The sequence below is a fragment of the Lissotriton vulgaris genome, chromosome 6, assembly GCF_964263255.1.
Source record: "Lissotriton vulgaris chromosome 6, aLisVul1.2, whole genome shotgun sequence".
In the NCBI taxonomy this organism is placed as follows: Eukaryota; Metazoa; Chordata; class Amphibia; order Caudata; family Salamandridae; genus Lissotriton; species Lissotriton vulgaris.
Genome location: NC_141694.1, coordinates 899,383,625 through 899,406,273, shown reverse-complemented (window position 1 = coordinate 899,406,273; position 22,649 = coordinate 899,383,625). Strand labels below are relative to the sequence as shown.

Below are 22,649 nucleotides of genomic sequence, written 5' to 3'. Positions count from 1 at the left end.
CCTTATCTATGGGGAACAATCTGATATGAAAAACCGCATCATGGGCTTCCCTTCTAATGTATTTATGGTCTGGGCAATCATATTCCAAATGAAAGGTTCTCAGATTATGATTATTCATATGCATGTGTTGATTATTCACTTGGAACTGCTTATAAACTTGGAAATTATGTCTGTGAATATTTAAGCTTATTGCTTAAGACCTGGAGATGAGACTCCGATTGTGAAACATGTTGGATTTGATTTTATGATATCGACATTTAAATAAACTATTCTCCAACTACATGGACTGTCACTGACCACAATTGATGAACGTTAAACTTAATTTGTCATAAAGTCTTGATGCCTTCATCTATCTTTGCATTTTATACTCAACAGATCTCGGACGACAGTGTAAACCAGGAGGCACTGTGAGCACTAGGCCAAGTCTTTTCTCCTCAACCACTGCTTGTTTGATCATGTGTAGCATATTTAGTTCTGTTGGGTAGCAGGTCATCTTCCGCGGAGCCTTTATTTAGTGGAAGCCATGTATTTCTCCCAGTGCGTTTGAGCCTGAAATGTTTTGAGCAAACTTATCTATCCATTTAAATTAATTTATACAGGCTACATCTCTCCAATTGCAGCTGCAAGTTGCAGTTCTCCAACAGGGTCCTGAGAAAGCAGACATGAGTTTTGTAAATTGTTTCTGCTTGCAGTAATTGAAGATGGCAGTGATGATCTCCTAGTCAGTTTAAGCATTACAGCCAATTCACACTTCATAACCTTGTCTCGAAACTTCACTATGTCTTTCGTTATATGGAATTATAATCCTAATCAGCGTAATAGGAATTTGTCACCTTAAAATCCTAAAACCTTTAAAAAAAAATGCTAATGGAATGCACATGTGTAATCGGAATTGTCATCCATTCCTGTGATGTGCTCTGCAGAGCAGTGGATCCCACTTTTTGACATCAGCAGTATGTCGAGTGCTGCCTTAAGATACATATTAGTAGGGCAGGGCAACTTTTTTTAATGCAGCATAAGTCCTTTGCAAATCCCTTTATTGGGTTTTGCGTAGTTCATGAGATTTCGATTCAATTTTTATTTTGCCTACCTTTTCTGATGGATATTCCTAAACGCAGATTGTATCTGGAGAATTCTCCCAGAAGTGGCTTTCATACGCCAATAGGTGACACTGCCTTGGAAGTAACTCAGCTGGGATGAATATAAATTAATATAGGCACCACTCCTGCGAGCTGATGCCAGTCTCTTTCATTCTGTGCAATTTGATGCTGATCCTGACTTTCGCTCCCAACTTTGTCGGCCTTCTGACGGCTCCCACAGACTGGCAGTGGGTTAGACACCATCTCAGATGCTGAGATAGATTTACCCTGTGGTCCACCAAAAAGCACTGCTTCGGAGTGGTAATGCTCAAAGCGGCAGAGGTGTTAAATTTGCAGCTGCCTACTGATTCCAATTTACTAACTGAATCACTCCAGCCAAGACCAGCTTCTTTGGATCCCTGTTAGCATTTATTGAGGCACTCACAGATCCCTTCATGTCCTCCGGGTCCATACCATGCTCAGCCTCTCCAGTTAGTCGTCCTGTGGTCAACTGACACAGACTTGCCTCTGACGGCCCTGATTTTCTACAGAGACACGCTATGAATTAATGCATTGTAGTTCAGGTGTCAATGACAAAGTAAGCCTCAATGTTTTTCTTTCTAATCCCCAGACAAAGAATACAAGCATATTCATGCTTTTGTACAGCAGAATTGTTCCTCGCCTAAAAGGCCCTGTGCCTTTGGGCAGGAATACACATACAATGTGGGACATAGCCGCAAGATAAATTTAGGCAGCCGTTTGAGGACCTCAGGGCATCCCTGAGGATCTCAGAGCCTCACTTGCCCTAATGATTCAGGATGGACAGGATGCAACCAAATATGTACTGCAAGCTGGCATTGATGCATGGGCACTAGGGTAGTGCTCAAATGGCATACTTGGATCTGAGCAATTGAATTCTTCATGGACATGCTGTTTGATGGCTTTTGACTCTTCTTGGAGAAGGCTGATTGGGCGCTATAGTAGTTTGTGCAAAAGTATGATCTCTGGGATTATTGCCCCTAGGCTGACAAGTCCGCAAACAATATAGAAAGTTTAGAGGCTACTCAAGATGCTTACTATAATACAACAGCAAATTTCTCTGTGGGTGCAGCAATCAAAACATACATTTCACATCAGAGGTCGCGGTGGTGAGTGAAACCATTCACACAGCAGGGGTAGCAATCTTCTACTTCCTCCTCCCCTGATGCAGCGGCCTCAAAGCCACTTTCGGTCATCCCCTTAGACCCACAGTCCAACAGGGGGCAGAATCCAAAATGTTCTCCCTGGATAGAAATCCATCTGTCAGACTGATGGGTTTTACAAATTGTTTAAACGAGCTATGCCCTTCCTTTCATTTAGTCTCCTCCTAATATCCCCTACACCAAGACAGACTTCTGCAGACCGAGCCTTAATTTTAATGCAGGAAGTCAACCTCCTACTGATGAAGTGTGCCGATGAATGAATGCCAGGTTCATAGAGAGGAAAGAGATGGCAATCTTGCTACTTCCTCTTGCCAAAGAAGGACTGGGGCCTCTAGAGGTGACTAGATTAGCAGCAAATTGTAATGGTGAACCGCCACCTGGTAGGGCCCATGAACATCTAAACGAGCGGAGCAGGAGTTGGCTGATAGATCACAAGTAGTAGTCTTCATCCCGAGGTTGATGGCTGGATTTATTCACAAAGTATCAACCCTACTGCACACAAGTTTCTTTCAGGAAATTTACTGGGAGATGCATTCTGGCTGCGATGGAACACAGCCCCCCTGTACATGTTCCCAATATTCCCTCTCTCCCCTCTAGTTCAGGGTGAAGTTAGGCAGAACGTGCCCAATTCATTCTAATAGCCCTGGACTGGCCCAGGAGAGTGTGGTCCCAAGAGTGCATTTGACCTCTGATCTTGCTACCTCTGCAGAAGGGCTTCCCATCACAGCAACATGGGAGAGTTCTGCAGCTGAATCTCTTCAACCTACACCTTGACGCAAGGAGATTGGACGGTGACAGCTGAGGTCTTTGAACTGCAAACCCAGCTAGTGGATATCATCTTTGTAGTTAGATGTCCTTTAAGGTAAGCTATGTATGCAGGTTGTGGGAAAAAGTTTGCAGCTTGGTGGATAATCCAGCATTTTGATCCTATGCAGACCAAGCTTTCTGGTGTGGTGTTGTTTGTGTTGTCACTGGCCCAGCAAGATCCTAGAGTGGGAACAGACAAAGGTTACATATTGCCATTTCGGGCCTTTTCTGTTTGCAACATCAACCTTCTCTTTTCAAATCACCATTTGGGATGTGTCCTGAAAAACTTAACTAAACTGTTTTGTCCAAAACAATTTGTCTTGCCATATTGGGACTCAGTTTGCTAATAGTGTCCTTCATGGCCATACCATTTGAGCCTACTATGCATTGTTGCTACTTATAGCCTCTAACAATTAAAACAATATCTTATTGCAAACACTTTTGCACACGTCTGAGCACCAGATTATCTTGGAGAAGCTCTCTACACCACTTGATCCCAAACAAATTGGTCCTGAAGACTCAAGGTCTGCATGGACTCATCAGTGGTTTTCTGGGTTGGCATTTCATTTCACAATTGATCACTGTATCAGTCTTATTCACTTTGCCACTCACCTCAGAAATGGAAGAAAGGCTTCATCGTCTTGACCCTAAAAGAGACATGAGCTCTTACATTGATTGCACGAAGGGCCAACACATAGACCACCAACTTTTTGTGCGTTTTGTTGGGAGCAGAAAAGGTAAAGTGGTGCATAAGAGGACGTTGTTGAGAGGAGTCATCATGTGCATGAAGGTGTGCAACTCATTGGCCAGGAAATAACCCACTGAAGGCCTGTGGATCCATTCCACTAGGGTCAAGGTTGCAACAACGACCAGTGTCAAGGCTACAACAACAACCCTGGGAAGGGGAGTGCCTGTCTTGGACATTTGCAAAGTTGCAACATCGGGGTCAGTTGATACTTCTAGAAAGCACTACTGCCTTGAGAGCCAGGTCTGGAGTGAGGGCTTTTTTGTCCAATCGGTCCTGAAAGACTTTTTGGTGTGAGTCCACTTCTCTGACCCTCCATTTTTTAGTATCTATTCTACAGGGTAGTAATCTGCGATTAGACATATTATCTGCCCTTCAGTAACACTTTTTCTGGTGGATACTAACTGTAACCATGGATTTCTCACCTCCTCCCCATTCCGTGGAATGAGTATCATAAAAAGGTCCCAGGTTACATATCATCATGCAGTCATCGACAATTTGTTTAGATTTAGCCGCTCTGAGGAGTGGAAGAGAAGTAAATGAGGAAACTGATGTCCGCATGCAAGAATTGTACCCATATGCAGCTCTGCTCTGTCACTTTCGGGGCAAGCAGGAGTCATTACTGGGAGAATTCTCCAGATCCAGTCTAGCACCTGGCATATGCTAAGGGTGAGAAATATACAATTATTTAGAGTATGCAACAGAATGCGGATTACCCAGGATAAGTAACTTGTGTTTTTGTGCAATGTTGGCTTGAGGGACACTAGTTTAAGCAGAACATGTTTGTTCGAAGCTGGGAAACAGTTGTGTGTCACCACTGCTTGTACTATGCCTGCGATTATGGCAACACACAGAGTCTGACTTTATAAATTGCATGAAAAATACATTTAATAGATATATTTTGTTACTTTTGGATGCAAAGGTACACCTCACATACATTGTTTACGCAAGTGACTCCCCACGCATAGGCTAAATAATGCACATCATTTTTATCTAAATTACTTGTATTCTGCCTGCAAAAAAACCTTCCCTCCGTATAAAATGTGTCTGTCATTATGAAGCATGAATTTGGTATTTTAGTTTAATGATGGTGCTAACAAATTCATTGGACAGGGGTGAAAAAATCAACATGTTGGCATTGAATCTTTAAGATACTAAAGTACAAAACTGCTCAGAGTGTAATTCATCTCTAATTTTAATTTAAGTGCATGATGATCCAGTGGTTTAAGGTATTTCGTAAGTAGAAACTGCACTCATTATTCCCCCTTTATTTCAGATTTCGAGTGATTATGAATACATTAATTAATATTGTGCCTACAATGGTGACATTTGGTGGCCTTATTTTGGTAAGTTATTTTTCTATGTTTTCTAATGTGTGACAATAAAGGCTGATAACATAGAAGTGGAGAAGACACACCTTAACTCTAAACGATATTGTGGACAAAGTAGAGGAGAGACTTTTTTATCATGAGTTGTGGTCCTAAAAAACACTATATTAAATCTATTTCAGTGGGTAATGAATTGTTGACTTGCACCAGCACTTTTCCCTATTTGGGTTTAGTTTTTTCAGAATCTGGCTCTTGGAAAGCCCATACGGCCCTTGGTAGAAGCAAACTAACTAAAGCAATAAATTCTATAATAAGTCTTCGGCAACCGAGACATTCTGAGGTGGTGGTACAGTTGATTCAGATATATAAATCGCAATGTGTACCGACGGCCACCTATGGGGCCGAAGTCTGGGGGCACGCAAACTGTAGTGGGATTCAAACCGAAGAGAACAGGTTCTGTAGGAAAATCCTTGGTGCGTTTATATCATCTTCTAGTTATATTACCCACAAGGAATTGAACATACAATACGTGGAGGATTTCATTAGGTCACGCCCAGCTATATTCTGGGTGAAATTATGGCGGCAATTTTGACCAGAGATATAATCACTGACTGCCTTAAGTGTAACAGAGGTAGTGGCATACCCTGGCTAGCTGCAGTAAAAAACAGTTTAGCCAGTGTAGATATGGAGCACATTTTTAATCATCCACTGGAAGCGGAAGGAATAAATATAAAATCAGTTAGGGGGTACTTTACTATCTATATCGTAAAGAAAGACAAGATACTGAGCACCAAAAAACGACTGTGGCTAGATACTTGCCCCTCCTGGATACACCTAGTACCCAACATACCATGCCACAATTATACCTTAGAAAGAATATGGGGAGATGGAAAAGGAGTCTACTCTATCGTCTCAGGGACGGAAGCATTCAATATTCTCTTTGCCTCCCTATAGGTTTTAACAAAAATCTAGAGCAACTGATTTGTCCCTGTGGACATGGTAGTAAACAGACCCTGTTACATTTTATATTCTTTTGTAATTTTTATGTGACATATACTAAATGGTACCTGTCCCCATACTTTAAAGGTCGGGCTATAACGGACTTTAGATTGGCATACCTTGAAATATTAAAACTAGGAAATGACGATCTGATTTTTAGAGTAAGTTAATTTCTCCAAAGCGCAGTACGCTCCCGTGCTTCAATTAATGAACCCTAACATGGCATGCCCTTAGTATTTGCTCTTATTTATTTTTATCTTAGCGAAGTGCGACCAACTGTACATTGATGCTGCGATTGAATTTGAATTTGAATTTAAAGGTATTATTGAGCGCTCGTACACCAGGCGGTTTCATGGCGCTGTTGAGGAAGATGGTTTCTGAGTTGGATGAGGGGAAGGTTTAGATTTTAAAAGCCTGTGAGAACAGAAAGGTTTTCAGGGTGCTGCGGAACTCCAGGTAGGATGTTTTAGATCTCATGTGGAGAGGAAGAGAGTCACTTGGAATATGTTTTGGATATTGAAGACCTATGTTCTTATCAGTATTATGAAGTCCGCACGTAATTTAATGCACTTTATCCATACTTTTGGCTGATTGCACAAATTGTTCCAGATTTATATTTATTACCCCCATGGTCCCATTGGAGCTACTCTGTTTCATTGATATTCTTTGTATCCCTAACGTAAATTATTGCTGATGTTGCACAGATCCATTTGCACTATGAAGTCTTATCGTTACCTAATGCTTTTTATTATTATCATTATCTTCTGGCCGATTTGCACAAATTGTTTTAGACCTACATTTGTATAAATTCTGCACAAATGCCATTTATGTTGTTAATGTTTATATTCTCGTAACGTGTATTTGTACTGGATTGTATTGCATACTCATATGTTTTTTAATATTTTATTGTACCTGTTTGGGTGTGACGAGTTGTACTTTTATGGATATCTTTATCCAAATAAAGTTTATTCATTCATTCATTCATTCGTTCATTAGAGGAGAGACCATGATCAGATTTAGAGCAGGGAGGGTGGACCACAGATCTGCTACATCACAGAAGGTTATAGCCTCACCTTCTCTGGAGAAGGACCACTCTATTGTCTACTTGGTCCTATATGAAAGATTTGCTACTTTTGTGTGAATATTTCAATTTATACCCCAACATGATTTGGAGTGCGAAAAATACCAACATCATTTATTTGAACAAGATTTGAACAGTTAATAAGCAAATATCCTCATGAGCCCACTTCATGTAAGGTTTTTGGTGGTCTAACCTAACGCGCATCAGGATTTCTTTATTTACACATGCACTAAGTCTCATAAGGAATTTGAAATTGAAGTGCACACATATTGCATTCTACTTCTGCTTCCGCGCCTGGTACAATATCTATATTTGGAGTGTGCCAAGGGGTGCGAGGAGCATTTATAGACAAATGCTCTGAAATCTGTGCCTGGTGCACTTCATTACTTTTTGGTCTCTATGAACTTATGCAAGTCTTCTGCAAAATGTAGCACAATTCAAGCAGGGACTAGAAATATCCCTTGTCTGCATTGCAGTGCCATAGTCAGCATGTCAAGATGTGTATCATTTGTATCAGCAGCGGAGTAGAGCCTTACATATTACATTTCATTTAGGAGTATTAATGCAAAAGGACCTATATATGTTAAAGGGCTGCCTCGCATGATTGTGCAGTGACAGGCAGGCCTGCCAGCGTTTGTCACCTGATATCGACTTCCTTCACATGGTCAACCCGTGAATAGCCAATGCCACACTATGGCAGGGAATATGAGCTCATCTTTTGAAGCTATGCCCATGACTAGCGGATGTCCATCAAGGGGAGAAAAAACACCCCAGGACATAGGCATCAGCCAGCTTTGTTTTTTGTCCTTTTCTTTGGGAGATGGGGGTTTTGTGGAGGGTAGGGGGCACAAGTGCCTCTTGGGTACTTCTCAGTACAAGGCCCCAACCTCTGAAAGGGCCGCCCTCCTCCACACGTGGTGAATTTATTTTTTGTGGGATGGTCAGGACAGGCAACTTCAACATTAGAAGGCCCAACAATATGCCTATATGCTTCAAGTAAACTATCCGTGCACACCAATGTAAAAGAACAGCCAACGTTAATTTGTCAGTATAGCATCTTCACTCGTGTTCTGCCCCATGCACTTGCACACACTAAAACTGCAGTTTAACAGACAACAACGGTTCCTGTGGATAATCAACAAATGATACTTAATATATAATAGCTCAATCACAATACTCAAAGGCAAAGAGATGTCAAAGAGAAAAGGCATATAACACAAATTTTGTATTAAAATACGTTGTTTTATATTATGTAATCACATTAGTTTAAATCCAGTGCATGGTGTCCCAAGTGATTGTGATTGCACGAGGAGAGACAGACAGGTGCAGTTCTCTCCATGAGGTGAGCGTGATTAATTACTGCAGCTGGCTTTGGCAGCCCCTTTCATTCCATTATCCTCTCGACACTGGAAAACCAAAAGACGGATTGTCGTCATTTTCTTTTGAGGCAAATTTAGAGTTCACCCCTTTACCAAGGAAATTCCTGACAACAGCTTATTGCCCTTTTAGAAATTATTAAGGCTTTCAACCTTGAGCCTTCCTGACTGTCAGTACCCTACCCACTATAGATGCTGGGCTGGACCCTATGTGAGTCTTCCTTTTCACTCGCATACGGTGCACACCACATTATCTGACAGTCATCCCCAGGTGCCCCTTCATTGCCAGGTCCTGATGAGCCCCCACATTGTTAAGTGGGACGAAACATCGTCGACTAGGTGAAGCCACTATTACTGTATTAGAGGCTGCAAGCACATATTATGGTCACTTTTGTACATTTTTGATGAAACCTTGTTTTTATGTCACAAAGAGTCGCAATCTTAGGTTTCACAATCACTTGGGACAGCATGCACTGGTTTTAAACTGTAAAGTACCCTGGTTCTGTGTGAGTAGGGTGTCCCTTGATTTTTCATACACAACACTAAAACTGCAGGTGCACATTCACGGCCATTGTTTCATGAAGAAGTCCCTTTACATGAAATATAATGCTCCTTCATCTCCATGTATCCTCTATAATGACAAGTGTATTAAGAGTCACCCGTGATGTACTGACCTTGCTGCATTCACTGTCAGCTTGATCATTTTTAGCTCCCGCCTAGCGTTGCAGCGCATGCGCTGCCCACTCGGCGAGACATATTGTGAGAGAGAAGATTTCAGAAGGGGACTTGAAGTCCCGCCCCTCCTTTTCATTTGGTTGCGTCAGCGTTTATGCTAAACGCTGGTTTCCCATTGAAAAGGATGCTTTTTGGTCACTGCCCTTTCTCCCTTTTGGATGGCCCATCCAGACTGGGTCATCAGCTTCACGGCTGTTGTGAAGCAATTTCTTATCTTTATGGGGCCATCTGTTTCTAATTAGCATGGAGGAGCGCACTGCCCCCGACGTCTCAAAGGAAAAAAATCTTGATTTCGTCTTTGATCTCTTATCTTTAGGGGGCCATCTGTTTCTAATTATCGTGGAGGAGTGCACTGCCCTGACCTTTCAAAGGAGAAAATCTTGGTTTCATCTTCGATCTGTACATTTAATGCAATGCAGTAAAAAATAAATTCTTCTTGAACACTTCATCCGTTCAGTCGGTGCTCACGACATGTGGACTGTGTATGATCTCAGAGCCCGGCTTAGCTTTCAGGCGTTGCTTCATTAAGAGCAGGGCAAAGTGTTATATGGGCATGTTATTGACATACCGTGTGACAGACTTTTGGGAACTGCGTATGCTTGTCGCAAATGCTCAAAGCAACAACAGTTATAATTATTACTGGTATGTTATCATGGACTCAGCTTTTTTATCCTTGAAACTGCTACTAAGGAGGAAGCGTGCTGGACGCCACTGTGCTTAATATCTTGTCATTAATGGTGCGGTGTCACAGGGCCCCATTATTGACATTCTGGGGACAGTCCTCCCCTTTATGGCTTGGGGAAGTCTGGCCACAAAAGAGAACATTAAAAAAAAACGATGTGACTGACCTTGAATGTTACTCGATAGAGGCTAATATTGTGCGTGTGCACAGCAAATTAACCCTTGTTTCCAAGGCTTTGTTTGACCAACCCCGCACAGCACAGCGTTGCTCAGCCGGGTTCAGGTCTCCGGAGCCGGGCTTTGTGGCACAGTGTGGGGCAGGGATTCCAATGCCACCTAGAGGTCACAACAACCGAGCTGAAAAAGCGGGTATAGTCAGTCCTTTGGTCTTGTGGATGGTTCACTGATGCACTTGCATGTTATAAACTTGAAAATACCAGCAGGGAATTCGTTTAAGTCAAACAAGTTACAGGCGTCAGATTGAGAAGATTACAAATAGCAATTTATCTGACTTAACCACATTGGGATCTGTGTATCATTTATCTCAAACAACCTTATTGTGAGTATAAGAATGAACAAATCAATGAGAAGGCAGCAACACGGGTAATCTTTATATCAAAAGATTCTTTTGTATGCGTAAAAAATTTCATTCAAAGGGTACATATCATTTCAAGGATTAAATCAAGATCAAAAATTTCAAATGTCCTATCTAACATCTGAAATAAAAGTCCAATCAGGCTAAATTAATGACAGATGATTCCTATAGATCTTATAGTGCAAACCAAATGTGTTGTTAATAACCAGCCAAGAGATGGACTTTACAGCACTTGTATGTTGGCTTTATTGGCGTCGCTCATTGGCCCTGGGCATCTGTCTGGAGGCAGCAAAACTCCACAAAGTATAGAAACCCACTCTCAATTTGTCGCACTCAATATCTGTGGCCTAATGTATGGCAATGTGTAAAATATTTATGCTGTACCTAAAGAGTAATAAAGTCAGAATGTAAAAGAATAATAATCTCAATCCAAATTAGAAAATTAGAGTAACATTTAATAAACAAAAAGACACCAAAAGGACAATAATCCAATAAGGGGAACCAGAGATATGCATTTTTAAAGTTTTAAGTAAGAAGAGTGTCAAGAAGCATGAAATGCTAATGATAGTCCATGATAGTAGTACAGGACCATGGTGCAACTCGAGGCTGGTCTCGATGGAGGGTGGGTCGGATACACCAATTAGGTTCATCCTGGTTGAATATTTTGTCTTTTGACGTACTCCTTTTCCAGTAACCCCTTTTTGGCAGATAAAAAGTTATTGACGGCAGATGCAGGCCGGTGGGGCAACCCTGACAGCACTTTTCGCTGCCTGACGGTCCTGTAGATTTGGTCATGTCCAGTTTTCTGTTTACACTCTACAACAGGTTGTGGGTTTGTGGTAGGTTGCAGGCCCCACCCTGGTTACCTATATTCATTCCCTGCCTCCCAACACAAATATCCTATCTGGCATCGTTCTTCTGCCTTCTGCTGCTGCTAATTGAATAGCTGTTAGCTCACTGTCCAATTATTTGCAGCATATTGATCATGCAAAGGTCCGAGCTGATTTGGTCCCTTAGAGATTTGTTTATTGATCTTCTTGTCCTTCTGTAACCTGCGCAATCACTCTGGCCAGGGCCGGACTGGGACCTGCATCCAGCCCTGGCATATTGCTGCTTGACCGGCCCTGGTAGGGGGGGTGCTAGCAAGAAGCACCGCTCCCACTTTTGTTACAGGGGGCCAATATTGCAGCTCTGCTGCAAAACCAGCACCCACAGGCACAAAACCGTCCCCCACCCCTCCGGCCCACCGCGGAAATGCCTGATGCCCACTCCGAGCAGTCTATACCAGACTCTAGCACACTGTTGTGCAACGTTTCTTTATCTAAAGTGTCTAAATAATCAATGCAGTTGAGAATAGTAACCATTGCTTAATGTGTGATGGTCACCAAATTTTACCCGATTTTGCTTCCATGCATGTATATTTATTTTCTATGCAGATTGTATCTTAGAGGTTTTTGTTTTCAGTTCATGGGTCTGGAATAACCTGTAGATGCAAAGAATAATTTTGAGGGGCAGCGATTATAGAGACATAACTGTAATTATTTTTTAGGCCGCCCAGAGTTTATTCAATTCTAAAAAGTAGGATGTTATTTATAGTTAAGATTTTTTTTTTTTTTTTAATTTTTAAAACCTTTATTACAAAAGAGCACACAGCTATTCAGCCTAACATCCCGGAGGCAAGGCAGCATAGAATCAGGAGGAGAAAAGTGCAAGGTGATTCACATCAGAACATTGCAGGTTGTTTTTTGTTTTTTTAAGAAAGAGAACTAAACCAAGAAAAGAAACGCCAAAAGGCGCGTGTGAGTGGCAATGGAACAGTAGAGACGTCAAGGAGTCGGCAAAAGGCAGAGGAGGACAGGTAGAGAATCAATAAAAGAATGAGTGATAGGATAGGAAGGGGGGGGAGGAAAAAGCAGGAGAAATACAAACAGCATAGAACAGTTGGTGTCACAGGTTACGGTGATAAGTGTTCGTCCAGAGGGACAGGTTCCGGCGGCAGGCACACATCGCCCCTGTACGCATTCCATGCCCCCCACACTTTATTCCATGTCTGAGGCCTCCCTCTGGCTACATAGACCGTCTTTTCTCGGAACATGCACCAGTCCATGTTGGCTTTTCATTGTACCACCAGGGGGGCCGTAGCGGCACCCCACTTTTGAGCAATATCACGCTTGGCAACCATATTGCCCAGTGTCACCCAACGAGTCTGCGCCGTGTTGTGGTCAGACGGTTCCCAAACGTTAAGGAGACATCTCCGCGCCTCTGCAGCCAACACCACACCAGTCACCTCTCCCATAATCCGGTGCACTCTCGCCCAATAGGGGGCAATGACGGGGCATTCCCACAGAATATGTAAAAAGGTTGCGAGAGCACCACAACCTCGACGACAAAGGCCATCTGGCGAGAATCCCATATGCAAGAGCCGAGGGCCGGTGACATACACCCGGTGAAGGATTTTGAATTGCACCAGTCGGAGACGTGAGGAGATAGCGACCTCCTTAGGGGAGGACACTGCACTCTGCCAGTCCTCATCGTCAAGTTCCAGGCCGTCCGCCGTCCATTGGTCTCGCAAGCTCAGGAGGAGATCAGTTCGAACATTAATCAATTTCTTATAGGACAGGGAAATAGCACTATCAGGCATATGGCCATCCAGTATCCTGTCCTCTAAGGGGGAGCTTTTGGGGATCTCTCCCTCCGTCGGCTTGGCAGAGAGCAACGCGTGTCTCAGTTGGGCGTAACGGAAAAACTCTGAATCGCCCAAACGGTATTCGGCCTGCAGTTGAGGAAAGGTCTTGACTTCGCCCTTAATAACCATATCGTCCACCCTGGAGATGCCTATGAGATCCCATTTGTCGAAGCCCTTGGTGTGCCACAGCCTGCCCAAGATATCAGAGTCGTACAGTGGGGTAAACCTAGTCAGTCTGCCCTGCCAACCCTGCGCCTTAGTGATCGTCCGCCAAACGTGAACCGCCGCCTTAGTCGGGCCTGACAGGCGCCGATCAAAGGATCTAGAATACAGGGCTTGATAGTAGTTGCTACCGCGTAAGAGCCACCTGTCCATTGCGTAGCCTGGGATACCAATAGGGCCATAAAAGCCGTGGTTAATAGCAGTGAGCTGAGAGGACCAATAGTACCGACGTACATCCGGGAGGGCTATGCCTCCGTCGTACCACGGCAACGTGAGCTTCTGGATGGCGACACGGGGTCGACCATCCCAGAGCAAGGCCCGTTGCAAGCTCTCAATCTCCCGAAAATAGCGGGCCGGGACCGGGTCCTGAGTGTTCTGCAAGGCATAGAGGAACCTGGGCAGGGACATCATTTTGAACAATGCTGCCCGGCCCAGGAGAGAGAGCGGGAGCCTGCGCCAACTATCCACGTCTCTCCGTAGTCGCTGGAGAGGGGGGAGCAGATTGTGGTCGTACCGCGCCTTAGAACTGCCGGAGATGTATATTCCCAGGTACTTAAAGCCCTGTCCGGCCATCTGGATATTGCAGCCTCTAGGGAGGCGCGGTGTGTCCCCCTTTAGAGTGTAAAGAGAAGACTTGGCCCAATTGATGACCAGGCCAGAGTGGCGTCCAAATAGCCTGAGCACGTCGCATGCCACAATGAGCGACTTGCAGGGAGAAGTAAGGTAGAGCAGAATATCATCTGCGTACAGGGAAACTCTATCTTCAAAGCCCGGGGCCCAGGTTATGCCATGTAAGTCCGGGTGTGTACGTAGCATGGCCGCGAGCGGCTCAAGAGCCAAGGCAAACAGGAGAGGTGACAGGGGGCAACCCTGCCTGGTACCTCGGTGAAGGGCAAAGGACGCCGACACGCGGCCATTGACTGTGACATTAGCCAGCGGGCAAGCATAAAGGAGTTGCACCCAACTCACAAAGACCGGTCCAAATCCAAGCTTCGCCAGCACCGCCCATAGATAACTCCACTCAAGCGAGTCAAAAGCCATCGTGGCGTCCAGAGAAGCAAGCACCGCCGGTTCCTCGAGGGTGTGGGCTCTGGCCATAACACCATGGAGCCGACGCAGGTTAAGGGCAGTGTTACGGCGGGGAATGAAACCCGACTGGTCCGGGTGCACCAAATCACCGATGACTCCAACCAATCGATTAGCAAGCAGTTTGGCTAGGATCTTAGGCTCCACATTGAGGAGGGAAATAGGGCGATAGGATCGGCACACGTCTCTTGGCTTTCCCTCTTTGTGAATAACCACGATGGTGGCCAGCCTCTGATCTAAGGGGAGGAGGCCCTCGTCCAGTGCCTTCAAAAACATAGTCCGCAGGTGCGTGGATACCAGATCCGGTCGAATTTTGTATAACTCGACCGGAATACCATTGGGGCCAGTCGCTTTACCCGACCTTAGTGCACGGATCGCCAAGGCGATCTCGTCAGCGGATATGTCTCGATCCAAGTCGGCACGGTCCTCTTCAGAAAGACAGGGAAGGTCAATCCTTGAGAGGAACGCAACCGAGTCAGCCTCGGAGCGGTCTGAGTTGGAAGTGTAGACACCCCGGAAATAATCAGCAAAGGACTCGGCAATAGCACTTGGGTCCGTGACGGCGACCCCGTCATCGCCCAAGATCTCAGGCACCACGCGGCTAGCCATCTCGCGCCTGTCCAGCCAAGCCAGCAGCTTCCCAGCTTTATCCCCAACGTCGTAGATACGACCTTGCTGTTCCTTGGCCAGGGTAAGGGCAGCATTCGTGGCAAGATCATGGTATTCCGTCTGTTTAAGGGAAAGAGCATGTAAAAGAGAGGGATCGGGCTCAGGTCCCAGTCGGGACTCGAGGCGCAAAACCTCGTCTTCAATACACGTGAGGTCGGCATCTCTAACCCGCCTGGCCTCTGCAATGAGGGCAAGAGCCTCACCCCTTAACACAGTCTTGAATGCCTCCCACAGGGTAATAGCCGAGCCAACCGAGCCCACATTCTCCGAGAAGTAGAGGTCGATGGCCTTAGCAAGGAGTGTACGAGTCTTGAGATTACGGAAGTACCATGGGTTAACCGCCACCGGCCGGTCAGACAGGACGATGTTAAAATCAAACGAGACCCACAACGGGGAGTGGTCGGAAATACCCCGTGCCAAAAAACGGGCCTCAGACACGGCAGACGCATGTGCAGCCAAGGTAAAAACGTAGTCTATACGGGAGAGACTACCATGGGCACTCGAAAGGAAGGAGAAATGGCGGAGCGCAGGATGTAAAAGTCGCCAACTGTCCACCAAACCCATGGAGTCAAGAAAGGGAGGCAACCACAGTTGGGAACTGCGAAGATCTCTCGGCGGTTGGCGGTCCAGGGAGCCAGAGCAGACTGAGTTGAAGTCACCCCCCATTATCAATAGACCATCCGGCAGGGACAAAATGGCGCCACCAAGGTCCTGGAAAGTACTGGATTGTAGGCCTGGGGGAACATAAACCGAAAGTAGCGCGAGGGAACGCCCTTCCCATCTCCCCGCCACTGCAGCGTAACGCCCCCTCTCATCAATCACAGTGACGTCTATCTCAAGGGGAAGGGATGCGCGCACCAGGATTCCCGCCCCCCGGGAGCCCGAAGAGAACCCAGAGTGGGCAACCATCTTGTAGCCTTTACGATTAAGAGCTTTGCAAGAATTTCCAATCAAATGCGTCTCTTGTAGGAGCACAATATCGGGCATATGTCTTTTAAGCAGTTGAATCACCACCCCTCTCTTAACACGGTCACCCAACCCATTAACATTCCAACTGATCACTTTTAATTTCCTACCCCCCATCGTCCCACATCCCGTCCCACCCAGCCCCAGCCAACTCAACCATCAAGTGAAAAACAGCAGTAAACATGATCCATTGCCTAGAGGAAAGAAGAGAGAAAGAACGAACAAACAAATAAACTTGTATAATTGCACCCCCCACCCTGCACCCCTGCATCAGACTAAAAAGCCCGCCCAACCAGCAGTGTGCCTGTCGCCCCATAAACTACTCTACAAAAAGTCCCAGAGGAGTAAGGAATCTCCACGAACACCTCCCGCCACCCTCCATGTAACAACAGGAAAGTCAGCAGGGTCACTTGAAAACAATACCGACAGTCTCATGAAGCGGGGTCACCAAACGCCGGTGTTACACAGTAGAGCCAAGTCTCATAGATCCGAGCCACCAGCCGCACCTCCATCTTGTTCAGCTTGAGCGTCCCGACGCGGCGACAAAGTGTCCAACCATTCACTCACATTCTCGGGGAAGTCAAAGAATAGGGCACGGCCCTTATGCTCAATCCGGAGTTTGGCAGGGAACATCATAGAGTACTTATATCCCATATCTCGCAGTCGCCGCTTTACGCCCGCATAGCTCTGGCGCTGTCGCTGAACAGCCCTGGTAAAGTCCGGGTAGAAGTGTATTTCAGCGTTCTGGAACTTAAGCGGTCCATGCCGTCTGGACGCCTGCAGGACCGCATCTCGGTCCCGAAAGTTGAGAAGCCGTGCTACGATGGGTCTAGGCGCCACGCCCGACTTCGGCGGGCCGCCCGGCACCCGATGGGCACGCTCCCCAGAGAAAAAGTTACTAAGACCAGACGGTGCCAAGTGGGTCTGCATCAGGTCCTCCACAAAGAGGTCCGTCGCCGCTTCCTCCGACCCCTCCGGAACACCGACAATGCGGACGTTCTGTCGCCTGGCACGTCCCTCAAAGTCCTCCAGCCTCCTCGAGAATTGGTCCGCAGTCATCCGCAGGTTCCGGACCTCGGTTTGTAGGTCCGACACGTCAACCGTCAGGCTGGAGGTCTTAATGTCCAGTGTCTTCACTCGATCATTAGTCTTGCCCAGGTCGGCTCTAATGAGGGTCAGATCAACAGCCATAGTGTCCACCTTGTGGGTCAAGATCTCATGTTGCTGCTGCATGTCAGCCCGAAAACTGGTAATGGCTCCCATGATGTCGCTCAGAGTAGGCTCAGAGCCGTCAGGTGAGCCCGTAGATGGAAGGCCCTTGGCAGAGGATCCCGTGGCAGGCGGCGTCTTCGGCTGGACATATCGCTCAATTCTACTCTGTTGTGACTGTGCTTTCCCGCGGACGCCTTTGTTCGACGTCTTGTCGGGGTCCCCTCTGCCCGCCATGTTGGTTCCGATGAGGACAAAGGGCTGCACCAGCCAAGCCCGAGCCCAACGAGCCAAGAAGAAAATCCGAGCTAGACAGGTAGACCAGGCCGATGAAAGAAAGGACTGTAGGCGCTAGCACTCCGCCAGTAGGGACAGCAGGCAGTCACTACGCAGTCCAATCGTGCGGAGTGGCGGAGTCCGGAGAGACAATGGCACAGCCCTGGCACGGAATTCAACTCGACGTAGCTCAGCGTAGGAACCACCGATTCGAAGGCGGAAGGCAGCTCCCGCCTCAGTAGACCACCAGCAATAAGAATCCACCCTCGTGGATCAGGATTTCAGACAGGATATATGAGGAGGATCGGAAGGTCCGCGGAGCTCCGAGCTTACGCGGCCATCTTGGTTGCCCGCGAAGCTCCTCCCCTATAGTTAAGATTTTTATTTTAAACTTTGCATTTCGCTGTTAGAATGCCAGGAAGTGCTTTGTGGTGAGAGAGGGAACAGAGGTTTTGCTGGAACAGATCACCTAAGGATTTGTCCCTATGATTTTACTGCTTTTTGCTCCGTGTGTTTGCTCACTGCAATTGCCCACCACGCCACTCCGCCTCAATTTGTAGTATCTGCTGTGTGTCATTTGTGGTTTTTACCCCAATTGTGGTTTCTGCTACTCAGGTATGGTATCTACTTCTCTTTATTTTCACTGTCTACGATTTACCATTCAAGCTTGCTGCCCCTTCTGTACATACTGCCCTTTTATGCCAGCTCTCGTGTTTGAACTTTCATTTGAAGTTAATTGATTATTTTCCAAAAACCAGGGCACTGGTTGGTGGGTCTTTGTGAAGCCAATTTGTCACCTCATTAAAAGTTGGCCAACCTTTTGTTTGCAGGTGTATGGAAATGAAACTCAGTGAATGTCTGTAAGGATTTTGAAGTGTTGATCCATGCTTGTGTTAGTTTGTTGCTGGTGTCAAAGATTTTGGAGAAATGTTGTGTTGGTGAGCTTGGTAGTTATCTGTGTGTTTGTTGTGGTTCAGTTTCCAAGAAAGTCTTGAGCAGTTCACAGCTGTGCTTCGGTGCTTCGTAGAAGTGATAGTGCAGGCTCTGGTGTGGATGTAAGTTCATGCTATTTTAGGGGCCCTCCATAGCTGTGCAGCATCTGATTTTCTCCACTGTTTTAGGTCTCACCTTAGGCAGTGCATGTGCTGTTGCTTGCGAGAAATTTTGTTTACATATATTGGGCTTGGAGCCTGCCCATTGCATACCGGTTGTTGGACTCACTGTCACACTTATTTGCTGGCTCCTGATTGCTCAGCGCATGCGGTTTAACTTTCTCTGTTTCACCCCTCCATGGACATACTTTTTTGTATTTTTTTTTTACAGTTAGTATTCTGGGATTGAGGTACTTTTTTTAGGTCATGTTTTTATGGATGTCTGTAAATGCATGCAGATAAGCATTATAGCTATGTGTACGTGTATGTATGTATATTTATAGTTTATAGCATGGATAGAAGAATGTTAAATGTATATGCAGCTTATGTGTAACTTATTTTCATGTATACATCCTGTTTATATATAGAGACATGAAGGGGATTGCACCTTACCTGTAAACCCTGTCTCAAGGGGCTTAGTACAGTATTGATTCTACTATAGGAATGTTTGTCCACACTTTGGGTGCAAGTCTTGGCGGGTCAACTCAGCCTCTCATCCTCCCAAGGTAGATACAAGTATAGCCATTAAGTAGATTAACAATGTACCATTGAGTAGAGTTAGTAGTAAACAGTAACAGGCCCAGGAGATCTCACTGGGTGGGTGAAAGCTTTATAGATTATTGAGCTGCGTTATGTTATGGTACATTACCTTGGCTATCACCTTCCCTGACCAAGTTACATAACTCTGTGCACGTTGTCACCCTACACCCCACTCCGCACCAGTAGTGGTATTTAACCCTGTTACGTTGAAACTCTCACCTGCACAGCCCCATCCTTACTTAGGAGATATGTTAATTAACAGATCCGCTCTCTGCATTGCAATAGGTGCTGCTTTTGGTATTGTAAATAACAATAGCTTTTAATTTTTTGAATGGCATTGCCATTTACAATACCAATATCTCCAAAATTCACAGTTGCGAGACCTATTGCATTGTAAATGCTTGTTATTGAAAAGCCTCTTCACTAAATTGCTTCAGCTTAACAAGACTGGGCAGGACTACCGCCTCACTGTACCTTTGTGTAAGACCGGTTGCTGTTGCTGTTTGCAGCGCTCTGGTGTCCCTGAATAAAAGGACAAAAAAATCAAAATATTGGAGAGCGAGCCGGTGGTTCCACCTACTCATTGAACAGGTAGGGCGCAGTGTGGAGACACACTGGAAAAATGGAAGCCTGCTCGCTCCAGTGGAGTCTGTGCGCCACTTGGCCCAAGACATGAGTATGAAAAAAGAGGCCAGTGGAAGGGATTGTACACTAATAAACCATGAAGTGGCACCACCCTGGACTCTTTTCTGGCACAGGCTGTGACCGTTGTGGCCAAGAATATCGATTTGGCTGAGAGAAGATTATCCCTTGGTCTAGGAGTCATTCCCTGCAAAGTACTGGTGGTATCACCCACAGGGGATCGCGCAGACTGTCTATTGTCATCTATGTCTGTATCCCCACTGGTCAAGGAAAGAGCACAGCACTTGGAGTGTCCCGGGGCTATTAACACGTGTAAACCAGTGATGACAGAAGGGCTCCCAACCCTGGAGGACTACGTAATGAAATCACATAGTCAGGTAGTGGTCAGAAGAAAGAGGAAAGCAAGACCAGGCCCAATAACTGGCCACTCCAAAAAGCAGAGGACCACTGCCCATCCATTTACTAGTGCCAGCAAACTAACAGCTCCAAGCTCTATGCAGGTTGAGTCAGCACCAGCTTCTATTTATAGCGGGAAAGAAGGAGAAACAATACCGGGCAGGGACGGAGTACTAGATCAGGTAAAATCTGTAGTGCTATCTGCTATTGCCCCTGTACTGGATAGACTGCATGCCATGGAAGGGGCATTGAGGGACCTGTCATCCAAAATTGAGCCCCTGTCGGCACTCCCAGCTCTTAAGCAGCAATTGGGCAAGTGTGGCCTAATGCTGGGAACAGTGAAAACATGCCACCAATACCACCACTAATCAAGTGGATCAGATTATCCAGCCATCCCAGTTGCCTGTTGTTCCACCTGTTTCATCTGTAAATCCATTGACGCCAGCCATACTGCCTGAGTGCCCACCTACAATTTGCAGGGCCCCTAATGGCAGGGAGGAACCGACCCAAGAAGAGGCTAATTGAGGTGTAGGTGGTTTCCATAGGAACACATGACACTTCCATCAGCGTCAGCCTCTGCCTAAACTTGAACTACCCCCAGATTGCTGCTCAAACATGGCAGTTTTGGATGGGGTACCATCACTGTCACAGGATAAAGAGGAGACACACTGGGAACTGAAGAACTGGGTCTGCCACTGGCTAACATGGAATACCAAATTTGCCATTATAGTGCATGATGATTTCCTATTAGTAAGGAGAGTTGGATGGATCGGTCACACCTCGAAAACCATTGAAAGGGAGTATGTGATAATAGACTACAGATATCCAGGTGTAGCGCACCAGTTGATTAAAACTGGATGTCGACTGGGCGAGTCGGATGCTTCAATCAGAATTGTTCTGCTTGGGTTCTTTTTACAGACCGATTCCACCTAGTCAGTTGGGTAGAGGAAGGTTAGTGGGCCGACAACCCACCACTGCAGGCGTTTATGCTGTCCCAACTAGTAACAGATTTACATTGTTATCTAGTTGGACAATAATGATTGACTTTCTTCTAATGGTGTACGAGGCATGGCCAGGGGCCTAGTAGATGTTACAGAAGCAAGAGTATGCCTTGATGCCCGTAAAGGAAATTACAGTGCACTTTCTACAGGGGTGATCCAAAGCAACCAAAGTTACGTATCCACCCACACTAGGGACTTCAGAACCTATTGTGCCCAGCCCCTTACCTTCATTGTTTGTTGTTTTAGCCAGGGCTGTCCCTAGAGAGGTTACTCCACCAATAAGGCTCATATCCTGGAATGTAGCTGGACTGGCATATAAACAAGTCATTCCAGAGTGGTGTGATTTTATTGAACTATATGATGTTTGTCTTTTCCCAGAGACTTTGTCTCTGCAGCCCCTCTTCCAAACAGAATATGCTCATTTTTACAAGGCGGCCATATCCATGGGGGCAGGCAGGCCTTCGGTGGGCCTTACACTGTGGGTGAAAACCACCATATCAGGCCTGTGGAAGGAGATTATAATGAACTCCCCCAACATCTGATGCCTTTGCCTGGCTGTTCACTTGGATGTGATAATTTATATATATATAATGTATCCTGCTGACTCTTCAGGGATCAGATGAAATCCATTGTTATAGTTTGTCTGAATGAGCATTTAGCTTTACTCCCAGCTTCAGGAATGAAAATAGTAGGGGGAGGCGATTTTAACTGTCAATACAAACCATTAAGTATAGAAAGTCTTGCCAGGACAGCAGATGAGGACTTTATCTGGTCCATACCGGAATTGGAAAGTCTCCCCATCAAGAAATGGTCACCCTTAGCAGTTCAAATCAATTCCCCCACACTAAGGGGCTTTGAGCTTGTAATGGCAGGTCAGTCTCTGATAACACAGGCAACCACACGTTTAATAGGGTTAATCAGACCAGCCACATTGATTATATAATGTTAGACGTCAAGCTTTGGCCATTCTTGGTGGATATAGCAGTCATACCATGATCGGACAGTGACCACAATGCCCTGACCCTGATGCTAACCTTGCCCATTAGTATACAACATAGCACCTGGGAGGAGCCCCTTGAGGGAGGCCGACAGTCACTAGCAATAGTCGTAGAGTCAAATCGAACACATTAAAAGGTTCTCAGAAGTCTATTAGTGAGAGCTATAGGATGGTTGCTAC

The 22,649-nt window shown here is 45.7% G+C and overlaps 1 protein-coding gene across 1 annotated transcript in view; it reads left to right on the top strand.

Annotated features, from left to right (window-relative positions):
* Window positions 1-22,649, top strand: part of LOC147708131 (two pore calcium channel protein 1-like) — a 531,957-nt gene that overhangs the window by 427,923 nt on the left and 81,385 nt on the right. Inside the window, exon 14 of the mRNA XM_086926891.1 lies at window positions 5,110-5,179. Coding sequence (XP_086783017.1) covers window positions 5,110-5,179 — 70 coding nt within the window. The remainder of the gene's footprint in view (window positions 1-5,109; window positions 5,180-22,649) is intronic.